Source organism: Nicotiana attenuata, chromosome 3 (genome assembly GCF_001879085.1).
Source record: "Nicotiana attenuata strain UT chromosome 3, NIATTr2, whole genome shotgun sequence".
NCBI lineage: Eukaryota > Viridiplantae > Streptophyta > Magnoliopsida > Solanales > Solanaceae > Nicotiana > Nicotiana attenuata.
The window spans coordinates 41,467,050-41,487,895 of record NC_031991.1 but is presented as its reverse complement, the minus strand read 5'-3'; the positions used below and the strand labels follow the sequence as shown (position 1 = coordinate 41,487,895).

The following is a 20,846-nucleotide window of genomic DNA, read 5'->3' as shown; positions in this document are numbered from 1 at the left end:
TTATAGTTATAATTTTATTTAGAATTATATTTTTCAAGCCTAGAAAATCAATCTAATATTTAAGTTTGGATATTTGTATTTGCAAAGTTATTCGTGTTTTTTAACCATTGCCAACAGCCCAACATCTCTCTCTCGTATGTTTTTATAGTTACTTGTTGAAATTATTGAGGTGTAATTTTCAAATATTATAGTATGAGATAAATTATACAAACTGATATTAATAATTAATCACTTTCTCATATTTATTTGAAAAGTCTTGTTCATGTCTACAGTGGTTTCCATCATTTAACTTTGTGGCATTTATGTTTTTCCTCCTCGTAATAGCATAAGTAACATTAAGTTGGTTTATATAAGGAAAACTACATAAATTAATAACAATTTTTTTAATGCACGTACCACTGATCCTTCCCAATGGTTTGTTGTTGATTTGAGGTTGTTGATAGTTTTTCATTTCCTCTTTTTATTTGATTTTTTTTTAAATAATATTTTTTAATTGATTTTAAAGTCCTAAATATTATGATTTCTTACCTAGTTCAAGTAAGGAAGAATTTAAAGCATAAAATTTAGTTGATCTAAATTTTTTAAATATTAGGAAACAATTTTAAATGTCGATTTTGTCGAACATGAACTCTATTTTAAAGGGTTAAAAAAGGCGAACGACATTTCGCTAAGGGCCTTCGTGCTTTTAATATAGTATAGATTTCATGATATAGGTCGTCAAAAATAATACGTTAATACTACTTAGCGATATTTTAATAATCTGAAAATAATATTTTCACATAAACTAAGAAATAGTATTACAGTAACACTATTTTACAATATTTTACAATGATCACACGCTATGTCATCATACAATGCTTCATTTGGATTATTTTCATTCCAAATCACAATGCTAGAATTAATACCGTTTTTTTTTTTTAATTGAGATTCAGCACTTAAGAAACAAAAATAATTTTCAATTTCTTGGTTGATTAAGTTGAAAATTCTACCCAAAATATAAAAAGAAAATAAGTAAACAAATGAAAAAAAATACTGGTGCGGTGCGGGGCGGGGCGGGTGGACGCGGGTCTATGTGGGGCGGTGGACACGAGTGAAATACTATGCGGGGCGGGGCGGGGCGGGTTGAGATCTTTGCGGGTTTATGCGGGTTGCCCTGCAACCGTGCCACACCGCATCGCTTGCCATCCCTACTACCAGTAAAAGATTTAATTGTGCCATTTCTAAATTAGGTGTCTCAAAAACTCGTACTCCTATTATAATTATACCAAAAGGTTTGTCACGACCCAATTTCTCCTATAGGCCGTGATGGCGCCCAACACTACCGCTAGGCAAGCCAACAGTGAACTAACCACCTGATTATTTTCTTTAATATTTTTAAAATAGCTAATTTTTTATTAGTGCATAAATAGGAAGTAAGAATTTTATAAGATGAGAGATAACAATTTTTAAGTTCAAATGAGATAAGTAAAATAACCCAAAAGTCATCATGTGTCTACTATCATAATTTCCATGACCTGGTGTCACAAGTGTATGAAGTACTAGTACATTATACAAAAAGAATGCTACACTACTGTCTGAAGTGAAATAGACAAAAATAAAAGCAAAAGAAAGACTTCGGCTGCTGCAGAACGGGCTCAGAAGGCAGCTCACCGCAAAGTCTCGTGAAATTAAGGATGCGCGCCGAGACTGATATCCAGATGCACCTGCCTCAGATCCTGCACATTTAGTGAAAGAAGTATAGCGTGAGTACATAAACAACATGTACCCAGTAAGTATCTAGTCTAACCTAAGTAGTGACGAGGGGTCGACTTTGACACTTACTATGGACTAAAAATAAAATACCGAAATTATAATTAAGCATGAATTCATAAATATAACTGAAAACTCAATAACATGAAATAAATAAATAATTCTTTCACTAATGATAAATCCCAATTTAATTTTCATCATTTAACAAATTAATCTCTCAAACTAATGAAACAATATCAAATATAATTGCGCTCCACGAACTTATTACGCACGAATTATGCCGAGGTCGTACGACCCGATCCAACATACAAATATATAACTAGTGCACTGCCGAGGATCGAACAGCTCAAACCATAGATGCATCTATTCTATTACCGAGGTGTTCGGCCCGCTCCACAAGAAGAGAAAATACTATATAAACAACCGATTCAAAGATTATTAAGAGGCTAATATTCAAGGAAACATCAATTCTCATTAACGGTCAAGTAACCCGTTCAAAACTCAAGTAAATGAAATTCGACCCTTTACAATTCCTTTATCAAGTTCCGATATGATTTATGTATTTAAATTAGCAAGTAGGGTGCAAATATCACAAGTATCACATGATTTGGGTCCTAAACTACCCGGACATAAACATAATTAGTAGCTACGTATGGACTCTCGTCATCTCATGCATACGTAGCCCCCACAAATAGAAGCAAATATTAGATCAATCACCTATGGGGTTAATTCCCTCTTACAATGTTAGAAAAGAGACTTACCTCGTCTCAAAGCTTACTTTCCGGTCCAAAATTGTGCTTTAAATCCTCAACTCGGTGCCAAACGACCCCGAAACTAGTCAAATGTTATATAAAATAGTCAATACATGTTCAAAAGTTCATATCCTAACTATTAAAGTGATTTTCCAACCCTAATTGAAGAGTTCCTAAAATTTACCCCGGGCCCACGTGTCCGGATTCAGGAAATTTTCGAAGATAAATGTTACCCATAACCTCACGAACTCAATTATATAATTTTCACCCCATTCCATATTCATTTTCGTGGTTAAATCCATTTTTATCAAACCTAGGTTTTTCATCTAAACCCTTAAATTCCACAAATTTACATGTTAAAATCTACCCGTAATCTATGTATTAAACTCACATTAGGCAGAAATTACTTTCCCTCAATAGCTAGGTTGAAATCCCCCTTTTTGAAGCTCAAAGATCGCCCAAGAGTGCAATAAATGGACCCAAAAATGGCTAAGTACCGTTTTAAAGTGTTTCTGCTTAGGTTTGCCTTCTTCGCGATCGCGGAAAGGCCATCGCGATCACGAAGGCTATCTGCCAGCGTCCAGCAAAAATGGCCTTTGCAAACGCGAAGGACCACACGTGAACGCGAAGGTTGACGAGCATGAGCTTGGCGAACGCGGGGCCAAACTCGCGAACGCAAAGAAGAAGAGGCTTAGCCCCCCCCCTCCCCCAGGCCCATTTCCGCATGCGAACGCGGAGGCCACAGGTCTCAGACCTTCGCGAACGCGGGCAAGGGGTCGTTAAGCGTAGAGAAAATCTCAGCCCATCACCTTTTCCTTCTCCGTGAATGCGACACAGCTCTCGCGTTCGCGAAGAAGGAAATCAAAACCAACACCAGATTTTTGGAACTCAGCTCCGGGCGGTCCGAAACTCACCCGAGCCACCCGGGACCCCGTTCAAATGCACTAACAAGTTCATAAACATAATACGGACCTGCTTGAACTCTTAAAATGCGTAAAACAACAACAAGATCAAGAATCACAACCCCAAAACCAAATTGAATCAAGATATGAACTTCAAGGTTCCAAATCGCTTCGAACGCGCCGAATCATACTTAGACTACTCAGAATGACACTAAATTTTGCGTGCAACTCTTAAATCACCATACGGAACTATTCCCGATTTCGGAATCCCAATTGGACCTCTATAGAACCAAAACCTACTCCAAACCAAATTTAAAGAACTTTAAAACCTTCAAAGAGTCAACTTTCACTATTAGGCGTCGAAATGCTCCCGAGTCATCCAAAACCTGTTCTGAATGTACACCCAAGTCCAAAATCATCATACGAACCTGTTGGAACTGTCAAATCCCGATTCCGAGGTCGTCTACTCAAAACGTTGACCAAAGTCAAACTTGGCTCTTTTTGCCAACTTTTAAGGAATCAAGTGTCCGATTTCCACCCGAACCCTTCTAAATCCCGAACTAACCATCCCCGCAAGTCATAAAATAGTAAAAGCACGTACGGGGATTCTTATTTAAGGGAACGGGGTTCTGGAAAGCAAAATGACCGATCGGTTTGTTACATTCTCCACCTCTTAAACAAACGTTCGTCCTCGAACGGGTGTATAATCATACCTGGAGTGCTGAATAAGTGTGGATATCTGCTCTGCATGTCCTCCTCGGTCTCCCAAGTCGCCTCCTCGACTGGTTGGCCCCTCCACTGAACTTTTACCGCAGAAATCTTCTTGGACCTCAACTGGCTAACCTGCCTATCAACAATGGTAACTGGCTCCTCCTCATAACCCAGGCTCTCATCTAGCTGAACCGTGATGAAGTCCAAAAAATGCGACAAGTCAGCATGATACCTCCGGAGCATAGACACGTGGAAAACCGGATGAACTCCTGATAGACTGGGAGGCAAAGCAAGCTCATAAGCAACCTCCCCAACTCGTCTCAACACCTCAAATGGGCCTATAAACCTTGGGCTCAACTTGCCCTTTGTCACGACCCAAACTGATGGGCCGCGATGGGCACCCGGTACCTTACTCAACCGAGTACCGACATAACGTATCTTTCATATCATTCTATCATAAGTAAATAAACCGGAGTAAAGCATGAGGTAATACAAACTTATACATATGAAGTATAGGCCGGCATGATTCTTTATCTACTCGAAACATAGGCCGACAAGGCCATACAAGTATCCGTATACATGACATCAGTCTACAAGCCTCTAAGACTACATACTTATCATAAGGTCGGGACAGGGCCCCGCCATACCAAACAATACGCGTCTAAATCATACTGACCAAACAAGTAACTCCGGAGCAAATGGAGTGCACCAACATCTTCTGCTGAGCTGATAGCCTACTTGGAGGACTTTGAAACAGAAGCTTGAAGCAAACTTCAAAAAAACGTTGGAACAAGTTTTAGCTTAAATCCATTCTTGGTTCACAAAACTTTAGAAACAGAAGGCAAGTTCGTTCCAATTTCAAGGAAATCCAAGTCTAATTTCGTTCATATTTCGCAGAAGCAGATTCGTCCAAATAATTCAAGAAACAGGTATGTTAAGGCCCTCCTTTCTTTCTTTTGGCATGGTCCAATTATACTGAAAAAACGAGCAAACGCACAGTTTTCATAAATTACTCTATTCATAGAAATAGTAGGGGTGTCTATATTCTTGATTCCCCATGAAAATATTATTATCTTCTGTTCATGGGTCTCAGAATAATATACAGTTGAAAAAGTTTATCCGGGAGGAATATTGAGATTATTACGTGTTTTTCATGCATTTCACCCATTTATACATGTGCATTGACCCATGACCAGATGGCGTTATATACGCGTATATATGTAAATATATGTATATGGGATATGGGAAAAGGTTACAGCGTTATATACGCACCACCACCTGATCAACTGGTATATGTTGATGATGTGCCCACAGTAGCCGAGACGATATGATGGGATGCCCTCAGTGGCTTGATGATATTATGTACACCCATACCTATGCATGACACGACATTATACGCATGTGTATGACGTTATAAACGTTTTAGAATTTACAAAGTTATTCAGATTTAAAGACGTGTTTCTATATTCCATGTTTCATCTATGTCTGTTACGTACTAATTTTCATGCCTTACATACTCAGTACATTTTTCGTACTGACGCCCTATTTCACGGGGCCTGCGTTTCATGCCCACAGGTGCAGGTAGGCAAGCTGACGGTCCCCCTCCTTAGGATCCCTGATCAGCGAGAGTTGGCGTGCTCCACTTGATCCGGAGCTGCTTTGGTTTTGGTACGATACGTTTGTGTGTATATATATATATATATATATATATATATATATATATATATATATATATATATATATATATGGGTATGACGTGGCTCAGTCCCGTCTTTGTACAGCTATGTTTCTATTAGAGGTTTATAGATAGTATGTCTAGTCGGGTTGTACGTGGGCTTGTCGGCTTTCAGTTCTGGATGTATAGTTGTCTATAGCAGCCTTGCCATCTCGCCACTGTATCCTGCCTGTATACGTACATATGCCTTGTAGGCAGGTTTCTTTCATGTATGTTATTTTCGTAATTCAGCAGATATTATTCAGGTTCATATCTTAGACGCATGCTTAGGGGTGTTTGACAGGTAGGACTCAGGCACCCGTAGCGGCCCATCGATTTGGGTCGTGACACCCTTCTTCCCGAACCTCATGATCCCCTTCATCGGTACCATATAACTTAGCCTCACCGGGCTCAACCATCCGATAGGAGAACGACATTGCCGACCATATAAAGCCTCAAATGGAGCCATCTCGATGCTAGACTGATAACTGTTATTGTAAGCAAACTCGGCCAAAGGCAAGGATCGATCCCACTGCCCTCCAAAGTCAATCACACATGCTCTGAGCATATCCTCCAATATTTGAACTATCCGCTCCGACTGCCCGTCGGTCTGTGGGTCAAAAGCTGTGCTGAGCTCTACACGGGTACCCAACTCACTCTGTACTGCCCTCTAGAAATGCGAAGTAAATTGAGGGCCTCTATATGATAGGATGGAAACGGGCACACCATGCAAACGAACTATCTCCTGAATATAAATCTGGGCCAACCTCTCTGAAGTATACATATGAAGTGTGCCGACTTGATCAACCTGTCGACAATGACCCAAGCTGCATCAAACTTCCGCAAGGTCCGCGGCAACCCAATTACGAAGTCCATAGTAATGCGCTCCCACTTCCACTCAAGTATAGTCATATGCTGGAGTAGGCCACCGGGCCTCTGGTGCTCAAGCTTAACCTGCTGACAATTTAGACACCTCACAACATACTCAACTATGTCCTTCTTCATACGCCGCCACCAATAATGCTGCCTTAGGTCGCGATACATCTTCGTAGCACCTGGATGAATGGAATACCAAGAACAGTGTACCTCCTTTAGAATCCACTCCCTCAAGCCATCGACATTAGGAACAGATAGGTGACCTTGGAGTCGCAGAACACCATCCTCACCGATATTAACCTCCTTGGAACCACCCTGTAATACCTTCTCCTTGAGAACCAACAAGTGCGGATCATCAAACTGTCGAGCCTTGATCTGCTCCAATAGTAAAGACTGGGCGACGACGCATGCAAGAACTCGGATGGGCTTTGAAATATCCAACCTCACAAGTCTGTTAGCTAAGGACTGAACGTCCAAAGCTAATGGCCTCTCCTTTACTGAAATAAATGCCAAGCTAACCATACTCTCCGCCTTCCTGCTTAAGGTATCCGCAACTACATTCGCCTTGCCCGGATGATAAAGAATGTTAATATCATAATCCTTCAGTAACTCAAGCCACCTGCGCTGCCTCAAATTGAGATCCCTCTGCTTGAACAAATGGTGCAAGCTGCGATGATCGGTGTAAACCTCACAGGACACCCCATAAAGACAATGCCTCCAGATCTTAAGAGCATGAACAATCGCGGCTAACTCTAAATAGTGCACAGGGTAATTCTTCTCATGGATCTTCAACTGACATGAAGCATATGCAATAACTCACCCCTCCTGCATCAATACACAACCCAAAGCGACGCGTGAAGCATCGCAATACACAGTATACATACCCGAACTAGAAGGCAACACTAGAACGGGTGTTGTAGTCAAGGCTGTCTTGAGCTTCTGAAAGCTCGACTCACAATCATCGGACCAACGGAATGGAGCACCCTTCTGGGTCAATCTAGTCAAAGGTGCCGCAATAGATAAGAAACCCTCCACAAACTGGGGATAATAACCTGCTAACCCCAAGAAGCTCCTGATCACAGTCACCGTAGTAGGACGAGGCCAATTCTGAACTGCCTCAATCTTCTTGGGATCCACCTTAATACCCTCGCCCGATACAACATGCCCCAAGAATGCTACTGAACCTAGCCAAAACTCACACTTGGAGAACTTAGCATATAGCTTCTGCTCCCGCTAGGTTTGAAGCACCACTCTCAAATGCTGCTCGTGCTCAATGACAAACGAGTCGATATATGGCCTGAACCCTCTGTTCATCAAATCCATAAATGCCGCCGGGGCGTTAGTCAAATTGAATGACATCACTAGAAACTCACAATGGCCATATCTAGTCCGAAAAGTAGCCTTCAGAACATCCGAATCCCGAATCTTCAACTGATGATACTCCAATCTCAAGTCGATCTTAGAGAACACCCTGGCACCCTACAACTGGTCAAACAAATCATCAATACACGGCAACGGGTACTTGTTCTTAATGGTAACTTTGTTCAACTGGCAGTAATCAATGCATATTCGCATAGTTCCATCTTTCTTCTTCACAAATAACATTGGTGCACCCCAAGGTGATATACTTGGTCTGACGAACCCCTTTGCTAACAACTCCTCAAGTTGTTCCTTCAACTCCTTCAACTCTTTCGGAGCCATGCGGTACGGTGGGATAGATATAGGCTGGATACCTGGATCCAAGTCAATAAAAAAATCGATATCATGATCTGGCGGCATGCCTGGAAGATCAGAAGGAAACACATCAGAGAACTCCCAGACTACGGGCACTGACTCAATCACCGGAGTCTCTGCAGTAGCGTCCCGAACATAAGCTAGATAAGCCAAATAACCCTTCTCGACTATGTGTCGAGCCTTCATAAAAGAGATGATCCGACTAGGTGTGCTGACAGACGAACCCTTCCACTCCAATCTAGGCAACTCTGGCATCGCCAAGGTAACAATCTTGGCATGGCAATCGAGGATGGCGTGATACAGAGATTACCAGTCCATGCCCAGGATAACCTCAAAGTCGGTCATATCAAGCAGCAGAAGATCCACTTTAGTCTCATAACCACAGAATGTAACAATGCAGGACCGATAGACTCCATTTACAACAACAGAATCGCCCATCGGAGTGGACACATAAACAGGATTACCCAAGGACTCACGAGGAACATCTAGGAAATGAGCAAACAGAGATGACACATATGAATAGATGGACCCTGGATCAATAATACCAAAGCATCCCTACCGCAGGTAGAAATAATACCTGTGATCACGACATCTGAGGCCACTGTATCTGGTCTGGCCGGGAAAGCATAGAATCTAGCTGGAGCGCCACCTGGCTGACCTCCACCTGCCTGGCCTCCACCTCTAGGACGGCCCCTAACCACTTGCCCTCCGCCTCTGGGCGACCGGACGGCTGGTACGGCTACTGGTACTGTAATCATAGGCTGAGAACCCTGCTGCACTACCTTGCCCCGAAGCTTGGGGCAAAACCTTCGCACGTGGCTGAACCCCCCGCACTCGAAACAACCTCTCGGTACGAAGGACTGATGACCTGAAGTCTGACCCTGATGGCCTGAATTCCCACTAAAGGAACCCTAAATAGTTGGTGGGCGGTAGGAACTCTCTGGCTTGGCGCTAAAATAAGGTCGAACTAGGGCACCCCGAGGAGGCGGCGGTGCTGGATATGTGGTCCTGCTAGGCTGACCTCTCCCAAACTGACCTTTGCCCCTAAATGGAGCACCACTGAACCCTCCAGAATAACGAAACCGCTTGTCCCGCGGCATCTGCTCTCGGCCCCGCTGACGATAACCCTCAATCCTCCGAACTATCTCCACAACCAACTGATAAGAAGTCCCCATCTCAACCTCTCGGGCCATAGTGATCTGAATATCGGAGTGCAACCCCGCAACAAAACTCCATGCTCTCTCCGCCTCAGTAGGAAGTATCATAAGTGCATGGTGAGACAACTCAGAGAATCTCGCCTTATAATCGGTCACTAACATCTAACCCTGCTGGAGCTGCTCAAACTGAAACCGTAACTCTTCCCTCTGGGAGGGTAGAATATACCTATCTAAGAAAAGGCGTGTAAGCTGATCCCAAGTCAATAGAGGAGAATCTGCTGGTCTGCCAAGAAGATGAGACTGCCACCATCTACGAGCCCTGCCCTCCAGCTGGAAAGTAGTAAAATCCACCCCGTGCGTCTCTAATATCCTCATGTTGTGCAGTCTGTCCCTGCACCTATCAATGAAGTCCTGTGGATCCTCATGTCGCTCACCTCTAAAGACAGGAGGGTGTAGCCTAGTCCATTTGTCCAATAGCTTCTGCAGCTCGCCGGCCGCAGCTGGTTTGGGCTCAAGTATAGCTGCTGCCACTGGCTGGGCTCCATCTACGGGTAGTGTGCGGGTCTGATATACAGAAGTTGCATGCCCAGGAGCCTGAGTAGTAGGGGTCTGTGCTCCCCCTGCAGCCTGAGATGTGGCTGGGTCTGCTGGAAATAAACCAGCCTGGGTCATAGTATCCATGAACCGTAGCATACGGCACATGACCTCCTGGAAGCCCGATGCTGACATGAAATCTACTGGGGCTGGCCCTGCTGCAGGCACCTCGCCCTGCTCCTCAATAATAGGATCCTCTATTGGATCCGCTGGTGGTATAGCTGGAGCAACTTTGGGTCGTCCTCGTCCCCTACCTCAGGCTGGTGCCCTCCCCCGGCCTCTGCGTTGGCCTCTAGCAACAAGGGGAGCAGCTCATCCAGGGTCTGGAACATCCGCCGTGCTTGTTCTCACCATCTGTGAGAGAATAAGAGAAAGACACTTATTGTAACATCAACTGCATGATAGGAGATGAAGAAAGAGTAGTTTCCTAACACCCTATAGCCTCTCGAAGATAAGTACGGACGTCTTTGCACCCATCCACAAGACTATTAGGCTTGCTCATAACTTGTGAGACCTACATGAACCTAGTGCTCTGATACCATGTTGCACGACCCAATTTCTCCTATAGGCCGTGACGGCGCCCAACGCTACATCTAGGCAAGCCAAAAGTGAACTAACCACCTAATGGTTTCCTTTAATATTTTTAAAATAGTTGATTTTTAATTAGTGCACAAAATAGGAAGTAAAATTTTTATAAAATGAGAGATAACAATTTTTAAGATCAAATAAGATAAGTAAAATAACCCAAAAGTCATCATGTGTCTACTAGCATAATTTTCAAGACCTGGTGTCACAAGTGTATGAGCTACTAGTAGATTATACAAAAAGAATGATACACTACTATCTGGAGTGAAATAGACAGAAATAAAAGCAAAAGAAAGACTTCGGATGCTGCACAACGGGCTCAGAAGGCAGCTCACCGCAAAGTCTGGTGAAATCGAGGATGCATGCCAGACTGATATCTAGATGCACCTGCCTGATCCTGCACATTTAGTGTAGAAGTGTAGCATGAGTACATAAACAACATGTACTCAGTAAGTATCTAGTCTAACTTCGAAGAAATAGTGATGAGGTGTCGACTTTGACACTTACTATGGGCTAACAATAAAATACCAAAATTATAATTAAGCATGGATTACATAAATATAGCTGAAAACTCAATAACAAGAAATAAATAAATAATTCTTTCACTGATGGTAAATCCCAAATTTAATTTCCATCATTTAATAAATTAATCTCTCAAGCCAATGAAACAATATCAAATATAATTAGGCTCCACGAATTTATTACGCACGAATTATGCCGAGGTCGTGATCCACCATACAAATATATAAATTGTGCACTGCCAAGGGTCGAACGACACGAACCATAGATGCATCTATTCTATTACCGAGGCGTTCGACCCGCTCCACAAGAAGAGAAAATACTTTATAAACAGCCGATTCAAAGATTATTAAGAGGCTAATATTCAAGGAAACATCAATTCTCATTAACGGTCAAGTAACCCGTCCAAAACTCAAGTAAATAAAATCTGATCCTTTACAATTCCTTTATCAAGTTCCGATATGATTTAAGCATTTAAATTAGCAAGTAGGGTGCAAATATCGCAATTATCACATGATTTGGGTCCTAAACTACCCGGACATAAACATAATTAGTAGCTACGTACAGACGCTCGTCACCTCGTGCATACGTAGCCCCCACAAATAGAAGCACATATTAAATCAATTCACTTATGCGGCTAATTTCCTCTTACAAGGTTAGAAAAGAGACTTACCTCGTCTCAAAGCTTACTTTCCGGTCCAAAATTGTGCTTTCAACCCTCAATTTGGTGCCAAACGACCCGAAACTAGTCAAATGTTATATAAAATAGTCAATACATGTTCAAAAGTTCATATCCTAACTATTAAAGTGATTTCCCATCCCTACTTGAAGAATTCCTAAAATTCACCCCAGGCCCACGTGCCCGAATTCCGGAAATTTTCAAAGATAAATGTTACCCCTAACCTCACGAACTCAAATATATAATTTTCACCTCATTCCATAATCATTTTCGTGGTTAAATCTCATTTTTATCAAAACCTAAGTTTTTCATTTAAACCCATAAATTTCACAAATTTACATGTTAAAATCTACCCATAATCTATGTATTAAACTCACATTAGGTAGAAATTACTTACCCTCAGTAGCTAAGTTGAAATCCCCCTTTTTGAAGCTCCAAAATCGCCTAAGAGTGCAATAAATGGATCCAAAAATGGCTAAGTCCCGTTTTAAAATGTTTCTGCCCAGGTCTGCCTTCTTCGCGATCGCGGAAAGGCCATCGCGATCGCGAAGGATATCTGCCAGGCCCCAGAAAAAATGGCCTTCGCAAACGCGAAGGACCACAATCTCATCCCCTCACCTTTTCCTTCTCTGCGAACGCGACACAGGTCTAGCGTTCGCAAAGAAGGAAACTAGAACCAGCACACCAGATTTTTGGAACTCAGCTCCGGGCAGTCCGAAACTCACCCGAGCTACCCGGAACCCCGTCCAAATGCACTAACAGGTCCATAAATATAATACGAACCTATAAAATAACAACAAAATCAAGAATCACACCCCAAAACCAAATTTAATCAAGATATGAACTTCAAGTTTCCAAATCGCTTCGAACGCGCCGAATCATACTTAGACTACTCGGAATGACACCAAATTTTGCGTGTAAGTCTTAAATCACCATACGGAACTATTCCCGATCTCAGAATCCCAATTGGACCTCGATAGCACCAAAATCTACTCCAAACTAAATTTAAAGAACTTTAAAACCTTCAAAGAGTCAACTTTCACTATTAGGCGCCGAAACGCTCCCTGATCTTACAAAACCCGTTCCGAACGTACGGCCAAGTCCGAAATCATCATACGAACCTGTTGGCACCGTCAAATCCCGATTTTGAGATCGTTTACTCATAACGTTGACCAAAGTCAAACTTGGCCCTTTTTGCCAACTAAGGAACCAAGTGTTCCGATTTTCACTCGAACCCTTCCAAATCCCGAACTAAAAATCCCCGCAAATCATAAAACAGTAAAAGCACGTACAGAGAGTCTTATTTAGGGGAACAAGATTCTAGAAAGCAAAACGACCGATCAGGTCGTTACAAGGTTTCTTTGTATGAATTTATTTTAAGATAGTCTTCCAATTTGATTAAAGAAAAGGAAGTCGGACGAGCAATTGCACAACATAAAAGGTTGAGAATTAACTTCTTACTGTTTAAACCAGTTTAGCCGTGAAATTAGGCTGTCTACGTCACATCCCCTTGGGTGCGGTCCTTTCTCAGGACCCTATGTGAACGCGCAATACTTTGTTCGCCGGGCTATTTTTTTTCTTTTCTTTTAATCCATAATTTAGATACTGCCAACGAATTTGAGTACAGCTAATGTGTTATAAACTTCAACTCAAAGGCCAAAACTTGAAGGTATTGATCTAGTAAACTTTTACCGTTCTATTCCGTTGGATTTCACCAACTCCTTTCTCATCCCAAAGTCCACTGGGTTGTACCCGGCTAAAAAAGAGTTAAATAAAAATTAAACCACCACAATTAATCAAAAGGAAACAAAAGTTTGGACTCCGCAATTCAACCAATTCCTTTTTTTGTCCTTTTCACTGACATGAACAATAAATGTAAATTTGTCATTACAAGCACAAACAAATTTGTTTCGCAAAATATCTGTATATAAATATCAATGCACATATGATCACCTGAATTCTGTTACACTCCGGGAACTAAAATTTGCTTAGGTCAGAGAGCTAATCACAAAGGGTGTGGGGGACACAATTCTCTGCACTATACACCAGTGACACCTGCAAATTCAGCTTCCAGGCAAAATATAAAATGGACTCCAAAATTTTGAGCTACCGATCCAAATCCTATAGCACAATACAAATCAAACTGACCCATTAATATTTCCAATCTGCTGCGCCTGGTGCAGAGTATATCAAGTGGCAACTTCGATGTGATCACTCACTGGATCTCCTTAAGAAAGCAAATAAACCTAAACTCGCAGCTAATGCAGCACCAGCTGCTACAGCGGTATAGGCTGAAGCCCATGCAGTTTCTGGATGAGCATAATCCAAACTTTCGGAATTCGAACCTCTCCTACGGCCAGGCGTTCCTGAATAGTCTAAATGCAATCTTAATCCCTGTACAGGTCCATTTCTACTATCAGTCCTTAATTTGTAATATGAAAGACAAAGCAACATCTAATAATTAAAGATCTAAGTCAGTATTATTACGTCTCTTATCATTCAAACCAACAGAATAGAGCTGGTTTTGAACCAAGGACCAGAAAAAGCCAATCATACCTTCCAACCTGACAACCTTGCATGTTCAACTGCCGTTATAAGATCACTATCTGATGCTAGAATAACCTTGTCATGGTCTTCATCTTCATACTGCAAGAGAGCGATTAAACATGAACATAGAAGTCAACTGGTTATTACAGCACTAGAGAGGACAAAGATGTGTACAAGTAAAAATTCATGCATCCTTACCAGAATCTGCGGAAGGTTGTTCCGGTCAATGTCGTCGCCCATTCTCTGAATGATTGAAGTTATGAGATCTGTCATGCTCCGTATATCTGAATGATAGAAACATTAGGACCATATGGGAGTCAAATTATTAACTGTTAATTTTGATGGAGAATAAAGAACGCAGTGAGATGAAACCATATTTCATTAAGAGTTGGTTTGGTGGCATAATAGATTATAACGTCCAAATTATCCCTAATAACTGGAGAACCACAGTTACAACATTTCTCAGACAACAAAAACTGACAAACTCTGTACTGCTAAATATACAATGCATGATGGAGATTTTCAAGAGTGCCAAACACATAGGAAAAGTAAGCCAGCCTTACTAGTTCATCAACTCCCCTCAAGGATCACTCATGGAGAACCAAAGAAGAAAAGGAGTAACATGGCGAAATCAAATGTGAAATGCTACAGCTAAAATTGAAAGGAATCAAGAGCTTCAAGGAGAGCTATTATATCAGAAGTTAAGTCTCAAGATGCCAAAAAGAAGAATAAGGTTCAAAATTTTAGTTTGTGTGGCTGTAATTAACTGCAGATATATACGGCCATATATGATGCATAGGTAAGACAAGTCAAGTGCTTAGTTTATTCTTCTTCTTCTTTTTTCCTTTGGGATCATCAATAGCATACCACAGTTGAATCTGTGCATCCTTCCCTTTCGATCTTGTATCTTGAATGCAAAAGTATTTGGCAGGCTCGCCGGAGGATAGGGAATCGATCTTCCTGTTTCTGCACCTTCAGAAGCTAATTTTTGTGACCCCTCGCTGAAATACATAGTCAAATGTGAAAGATAAGTAAAAAGGAAAAGAAAATATGATTTAACAGAAAAATATGGAAAACGAGAACTGGAACCTCGGTGTCTCTTCATCATCATCTGGAGTCAATGCCATAGCTGAATCCCAAAATTTTTGCATCATAGTGTTTGCAGCTTCATTATTGGCTCCAGCAGCATTTCCAACCTGATTAGTGAGGCACAGTTAAGGAATAATTATCTACAAACTTGGGGAACAAGAAAGCTTGTCCTACTAAATATAGAAACTGAGATCTTAAAGCTGTACAATGAATAAATTTCAGTACCCTGCAAGATTGTTAGCCTTAATTAACAATAATGATGTTCTCTAAAACTACTTTGATATTCATATTTGAAGAGGGTTGTCGAAAAACAAAAAACAAAAAACAAAAAGAAAAAGAAAACAGAATATAATCATATTATGCATAAGTCAGTTAGGAAACAACATATGGAAATAATGTTTGACCCTTCTGTTAAATGCATAAACTAACAGTCTTAGCAAAGAGACCAAATGATTCCAACTTGAAAGATCCATAAAAAGAATTTATACATTTAAAATGAAAATGGATACACAGGAAGCTCATCATCATGGTGAAGTGGAAACCAAGGAAGCTTGCTGACTTCAAAGAGGATAGGTATAACCAAGAAAGCATTAAAAAGGTGATTTGACCAGTGACTTAACCTAAAAGTTTTCAATTACTTATGATGAGCTTCATAGAAAGTGCATGTAGGAGATCCATAAAAAGCTTGCAAGGAAGACTCTGAAACAAAGTAATTGCTCATTGGCTATTTAAGGCTAGTTTTGTCACGATGAGCGCCAGAAATAACGTTCAAAGAATTGCTCGTTACAATTCTTAGTTGAGCCGCTTAAGGCTAGTTTTTCCATGACAAGCGCAAGAGATATGCTTCTTCAACAAACTTAGAAAGCATATTTTAAATATTATGTTTCTTTGACAAAAGCAATGTCGTTAAAATCAGTCTATGCTAAAGTTTGAATCTTCTCATTTTTCAATAAAATTGCATGATGATTGCTCATCAAGAACTGAAGAATTAAGTGTTCTTATTTACACTCTTTACACAATCGACAGTTGACATGGATGAATTATTGAAAGAATGGCTTGTCCATGGTCTATCAACAGCATATGGTCCTTCATAAACTGGTCAAAGGAGCTCGGAGCACTACTTTCCTCTTAGGGCTGACAATTTCTTATTTTCTTTGATCAGGACTCTTACATGCAAACATTACTAGGAAGTCATTAATTTCAGAAGCTTGTCAACTTACGGAAAAAGCATGTATATGCATAATAACTAGTGAGTTCTGATAAGTCAATCTATTCAAAATTTAAATATATGTGTGCATGCTTCATACCGTGGCTACAGCTGCATGAGTGATATGAAGAACATCAAGGACAGCAACTACCATTCCCTCTGCACCACATTAGAATTACAAAAGTTTAAAGGAAATCTGGAAAAGAAAATAGCAGATTCTAAAACTGCATTTAGGAAGATCAAATCTAACCTTTATCAACCACAGGAAGGTGTAAAAATTTGCCATCATGCATTGTATGTAAAGCATCAACAATAGGTGTATCTGTTGTAGCACATTCTGGACTGGGGGTCATTACCTGAACATAACAAAAGTTAGCGGAAATAAAATGTCTTTTTTTCCTTAAATTCAATATAGGAAAGAAAATGAAAGAATTTGAGATCTCATTTACTTGCAGAACTATCAGATAACTATTTATTTGGAACTACAAGAAGAGACAGCTAACTTAAGGAGATAGAGGTTTACCCTCTCAACTAGAATGGACTCGGGGGAAAGATCTTGAGCTATGACTCTCATCAACATGTCTTTTGAACTGCAGCAACCATGAGGCAGATCTTTTCATGAGATGATTAGTGTTCATTACACTATAGCTCATAACTACTGGGTGACATGTGGAAAAAAGGGGAGAAACCTTACGTTAAAATTCCTCGTGGTTTGTTGTCAACCATTACTATTGCAGAGCTTGTACGAGATTCGAGCATCTTTTTTGCTGCGGCTAAAACAGTATCACTTGGTTCAACTATAACAACCCTGGAAACACCACAAGTAATAGTAATTACACAAAATTTATCTTACAGATTACAAGCTATGAATCACAGATTAAATATTATAAAAAGTAAGGATATTACCTACTTTGAATTCTCAGAGATGATGGTTGACAGTGAAGGCCTGAACATCCGCTCCTGAAGTGTTTCAATGAATGTATTAGAACCTGAGACAAATAAGAGGGAAAAAAGAGGTTAACAAATGACACATGCAATGGAAGATCAAATAACGTATTCAACCACAGGGAACTAGGAAAATCAACCCCAAGTAGTCCTAGAAGCCACAAGCTATATCAATGAAATATAGAAACAACGCAAAATTCTCTACCAACCAGAAACAGATGAGCCCCAGTGCTTTTCAACTCCCTCAACAGCAGCTGCAATGGCCTTTCCTTTCTCAGCCGCCCTTTCAAGTCGAGCGATAGCATCATAAAGACATTTTGCTATATCAAGCAAAGCAATGACCTCTCCATTTTCCACAACCGGCAAATGTCTAAATTTTCCTGTGGCCAGGCATGACAGTGAGATATTGAATGCTTGAAAGAATCAACCATTTGTGTTATTCAAATATACCAACCTAGCACCATTTTCTGCAGGGCTTCTACAGCTAGTGTGTCAGAAAGCACAAAAACTGGATTTTTTGTCATAACCTTTGAAACTGGTGTTTCCTGAGTATTAACTTCACGAGCAATAACCCTTGTTGCTATATCCTTCATTTTTCCCAAAGAAAGAAATGAAAAGGACGCAAAGAGAAGTTAGTCAAAGATACTCTTTTGGGGTCAAAGGAAAAATCTCGTAACTTGATTTTATTTGGTCAGATTATGATAGTTATGCAAGATTTAGTTAAACCTTATCTGTCAGGATACCACATAGTAATGCATTTGAGTCAGTTAGCAATAAAGCATCAACTCTGCGAGCAGCCATCCTGCGGCAAGCTTCATAAATACTTGTAGTATCAGGTACTGTTAGGGCTTTAGACAGTCGCAGTCTCTTTACTGTCCGCTCTCCGGTCAATCCCCTGAAAAGAATATGTTGGAGAACCAAATATTATTACTAGAAAGAAATGATACATAAATGAACATGTTGACTTGGAGTGATTGTTAACCCCACCCCTAACTTGAAATCATAATTTTAACATTCGGTATGTTCACTAGCAAAAGCATTTCCACCTATGTCACTTTGTGGTCAAGAAGTTAAGGATGAAGAAGTGGGTGAATTTTAATGGCTAAGCAATGGTAGAGATAAGTTGCGTAAGAGACAAACTCAACCAGCCCAAATGAAAGAACAGACTAAAGTCAATAAACTGAATAGGCAAGTAACTTAAGCAAACTTGTGCAGCCTAATGAATCACGTAACATGCACTCACTTTTAATATTGAGCATGGATATGTAGCAGAGAAGGTACATTCAAATTAATACAGCTTTTCCATGTATTTTTAAGGATTGTTATGGACTCCCTACGCCCAGTTTAACATGGATGCATTGATACAGAGGAAATCCAGGTAAACGGGCTGTCATAATCATCTATGTGCAACTGCAATTCACTCTATTCCAGCTCTTAATCCAGTTTGCTTTGACGACCAATATTTGGATTTCGATTCCAAAAGCTTAATTTCCAGAATGCAAGTGCATTAGGCATGCGCTATTCCATCTCGCATTTAGCTTTGGTCCTTGGAGAACCAGCACATAAGTCATAGATATTCCCGCCCCAGAACACAGCTCTAGTTCAAAATTTCCAATACTTGGAATAAGTGAAACAACTAAGCAACGAGAGTATCTAGTACGGCAAAACCAACATCGTATTTCACACTTAATTGTTTTGTGTCAATACCAGGATTCATTGGAGCATATGCACCAAGAGCTCCCCAAAATTCAATCATATATACATTTTTTTTAGGATGGTGGTGTCCGGGCCAACTTACTCGCACCTCCGACTATTCCACCGGTACCTGCTACCTCTCACTAGCACCTAGTGTTAGCATACATAGGTAATTCTGTCTATCAAGACTTAGTAGATGAGAAGAAATCACCTAGTGTTGACATACATATTCATCCCAGATATTGACCCTCAATGTCAATTTATATGATTGATCCAAAGTTAAATCATACATAACGAAAGAGAATAAACCATTGCAAGAGTGCTTTATTTAACAAAGGATGATGATGATGAATTAGAAGGGAGGTGGAAAAAAACGCACATGGAACGAGACGACGACATGGACTTTCGAGGAGCGGAATCAGGCTGTCCTCCTCCTCCACCATTAATATCACCCGCTGTTTTCTTCTTCAAGTTGGATGTCGTGCTCGTCAACGACATCGAGCTCCTCCTCGACGACGGTCCTCCTCCTTGACTCGTTGTCATCTCTACTCCCAATCCCAATCAAAATTATCCACCGCAATTTTCAAATTGAACCTAAGAAAATCACGTAACTACTTAATACACAAAATTGTATCAACAAACGATCAAGCAGTAGCAGTGGCTAGATAATTTTGGAGATAAATGAATTGAGTAAACGATGAAGCTGCCTTTTCTCCGGGAAAATTCTTCAAATGAATTTTCCGGGAAACGGCACGGAGGGGAGAGAAGGAACTGTTGGAAATGGGAGAAGGAAAGAGAGGAATGGCAATTGCAATTGAATGTTTTGGGAGGAAGCCGGGTTCTTAGACCACTAATATTATTCCACGTCGACGAATGTCCGCCTCCGGAATATGATCCCAATTTCACTGGAGACGTGAGGCGTTGAATTTTGGACAGTGAAACTCTTTCTGTTTTTTTTGGATTTCATAACTTCGACTTTTGTCTCTTTTATTTCTTTGCTTTTTCTTTTGGTTTTTTACCTTTTGTCTTTTTAACTCTTTCTTTTAGAGACGTTGAAAATTTCTATCTTCTTAGTTTGGCAGAAAGTAAGGTCAAGCGTGCTGTGCCGCCGTCCCCCTAACAGTAGAACCTAACCACATAATTTTCCCTCCTTTCAGACAACCTTTACCATCTTTAGCATACTAAGTGTCATTAAATTTGATGGATGTAGAATTTTCTCCAAGGGTGTTCAAACTTGAAAAAAGAAAAAAAAATTCACCATGTTCAATATATGTTATATACCTTTAAAACCTAATATTTTATCTATCTATACAATATAATTTATCGACGAAGGGTGGTCAATTGACCACCCTCAACCCAACGTAGTTTCGTCCTTGGTCACTACTACTCGC

The 20,846-nt window shown here is 40.6% G+C and overlaps 1 protein-coding gene across 1 annotated transcript; it reads right to left on the bottom strand.

Moving 5' to 3' along the window:
• On the bottom strand, positions 13,800–20,409 carry LOC109223594 (CBS domain-containing protein CBSCBSPB5-like). The gene is made up of 14 exons (XM_019387971.1): positions 19,835–20,409; positions 18,487–18,655; positions 18,215–18,347; positions 17,970–18,140; positions 17,726–17,804; positions 17,510–17,623; positions 17,339–17,405; positions 17,066–17,171; positions 16,916–16,974; positions 15,609–15,715; positions 15,387–15,520; positions 14,718–14,803; positions 14,529–14,618; positions 13,800–14,366 (listed from the first exon to the last, which is right to left on the bottom strand). The coding sequence occupies exons 1-14, from the start codon at positions 19,996–19,998 to the stop codon at positions 14,184–14,186; spliced, it is 1,662 nt and encodes a 553-aa protein (XP_019243516.1). The 5' UTR covers positions 19,999–20,409; the 3' UTR covers positions 13,800–14,183.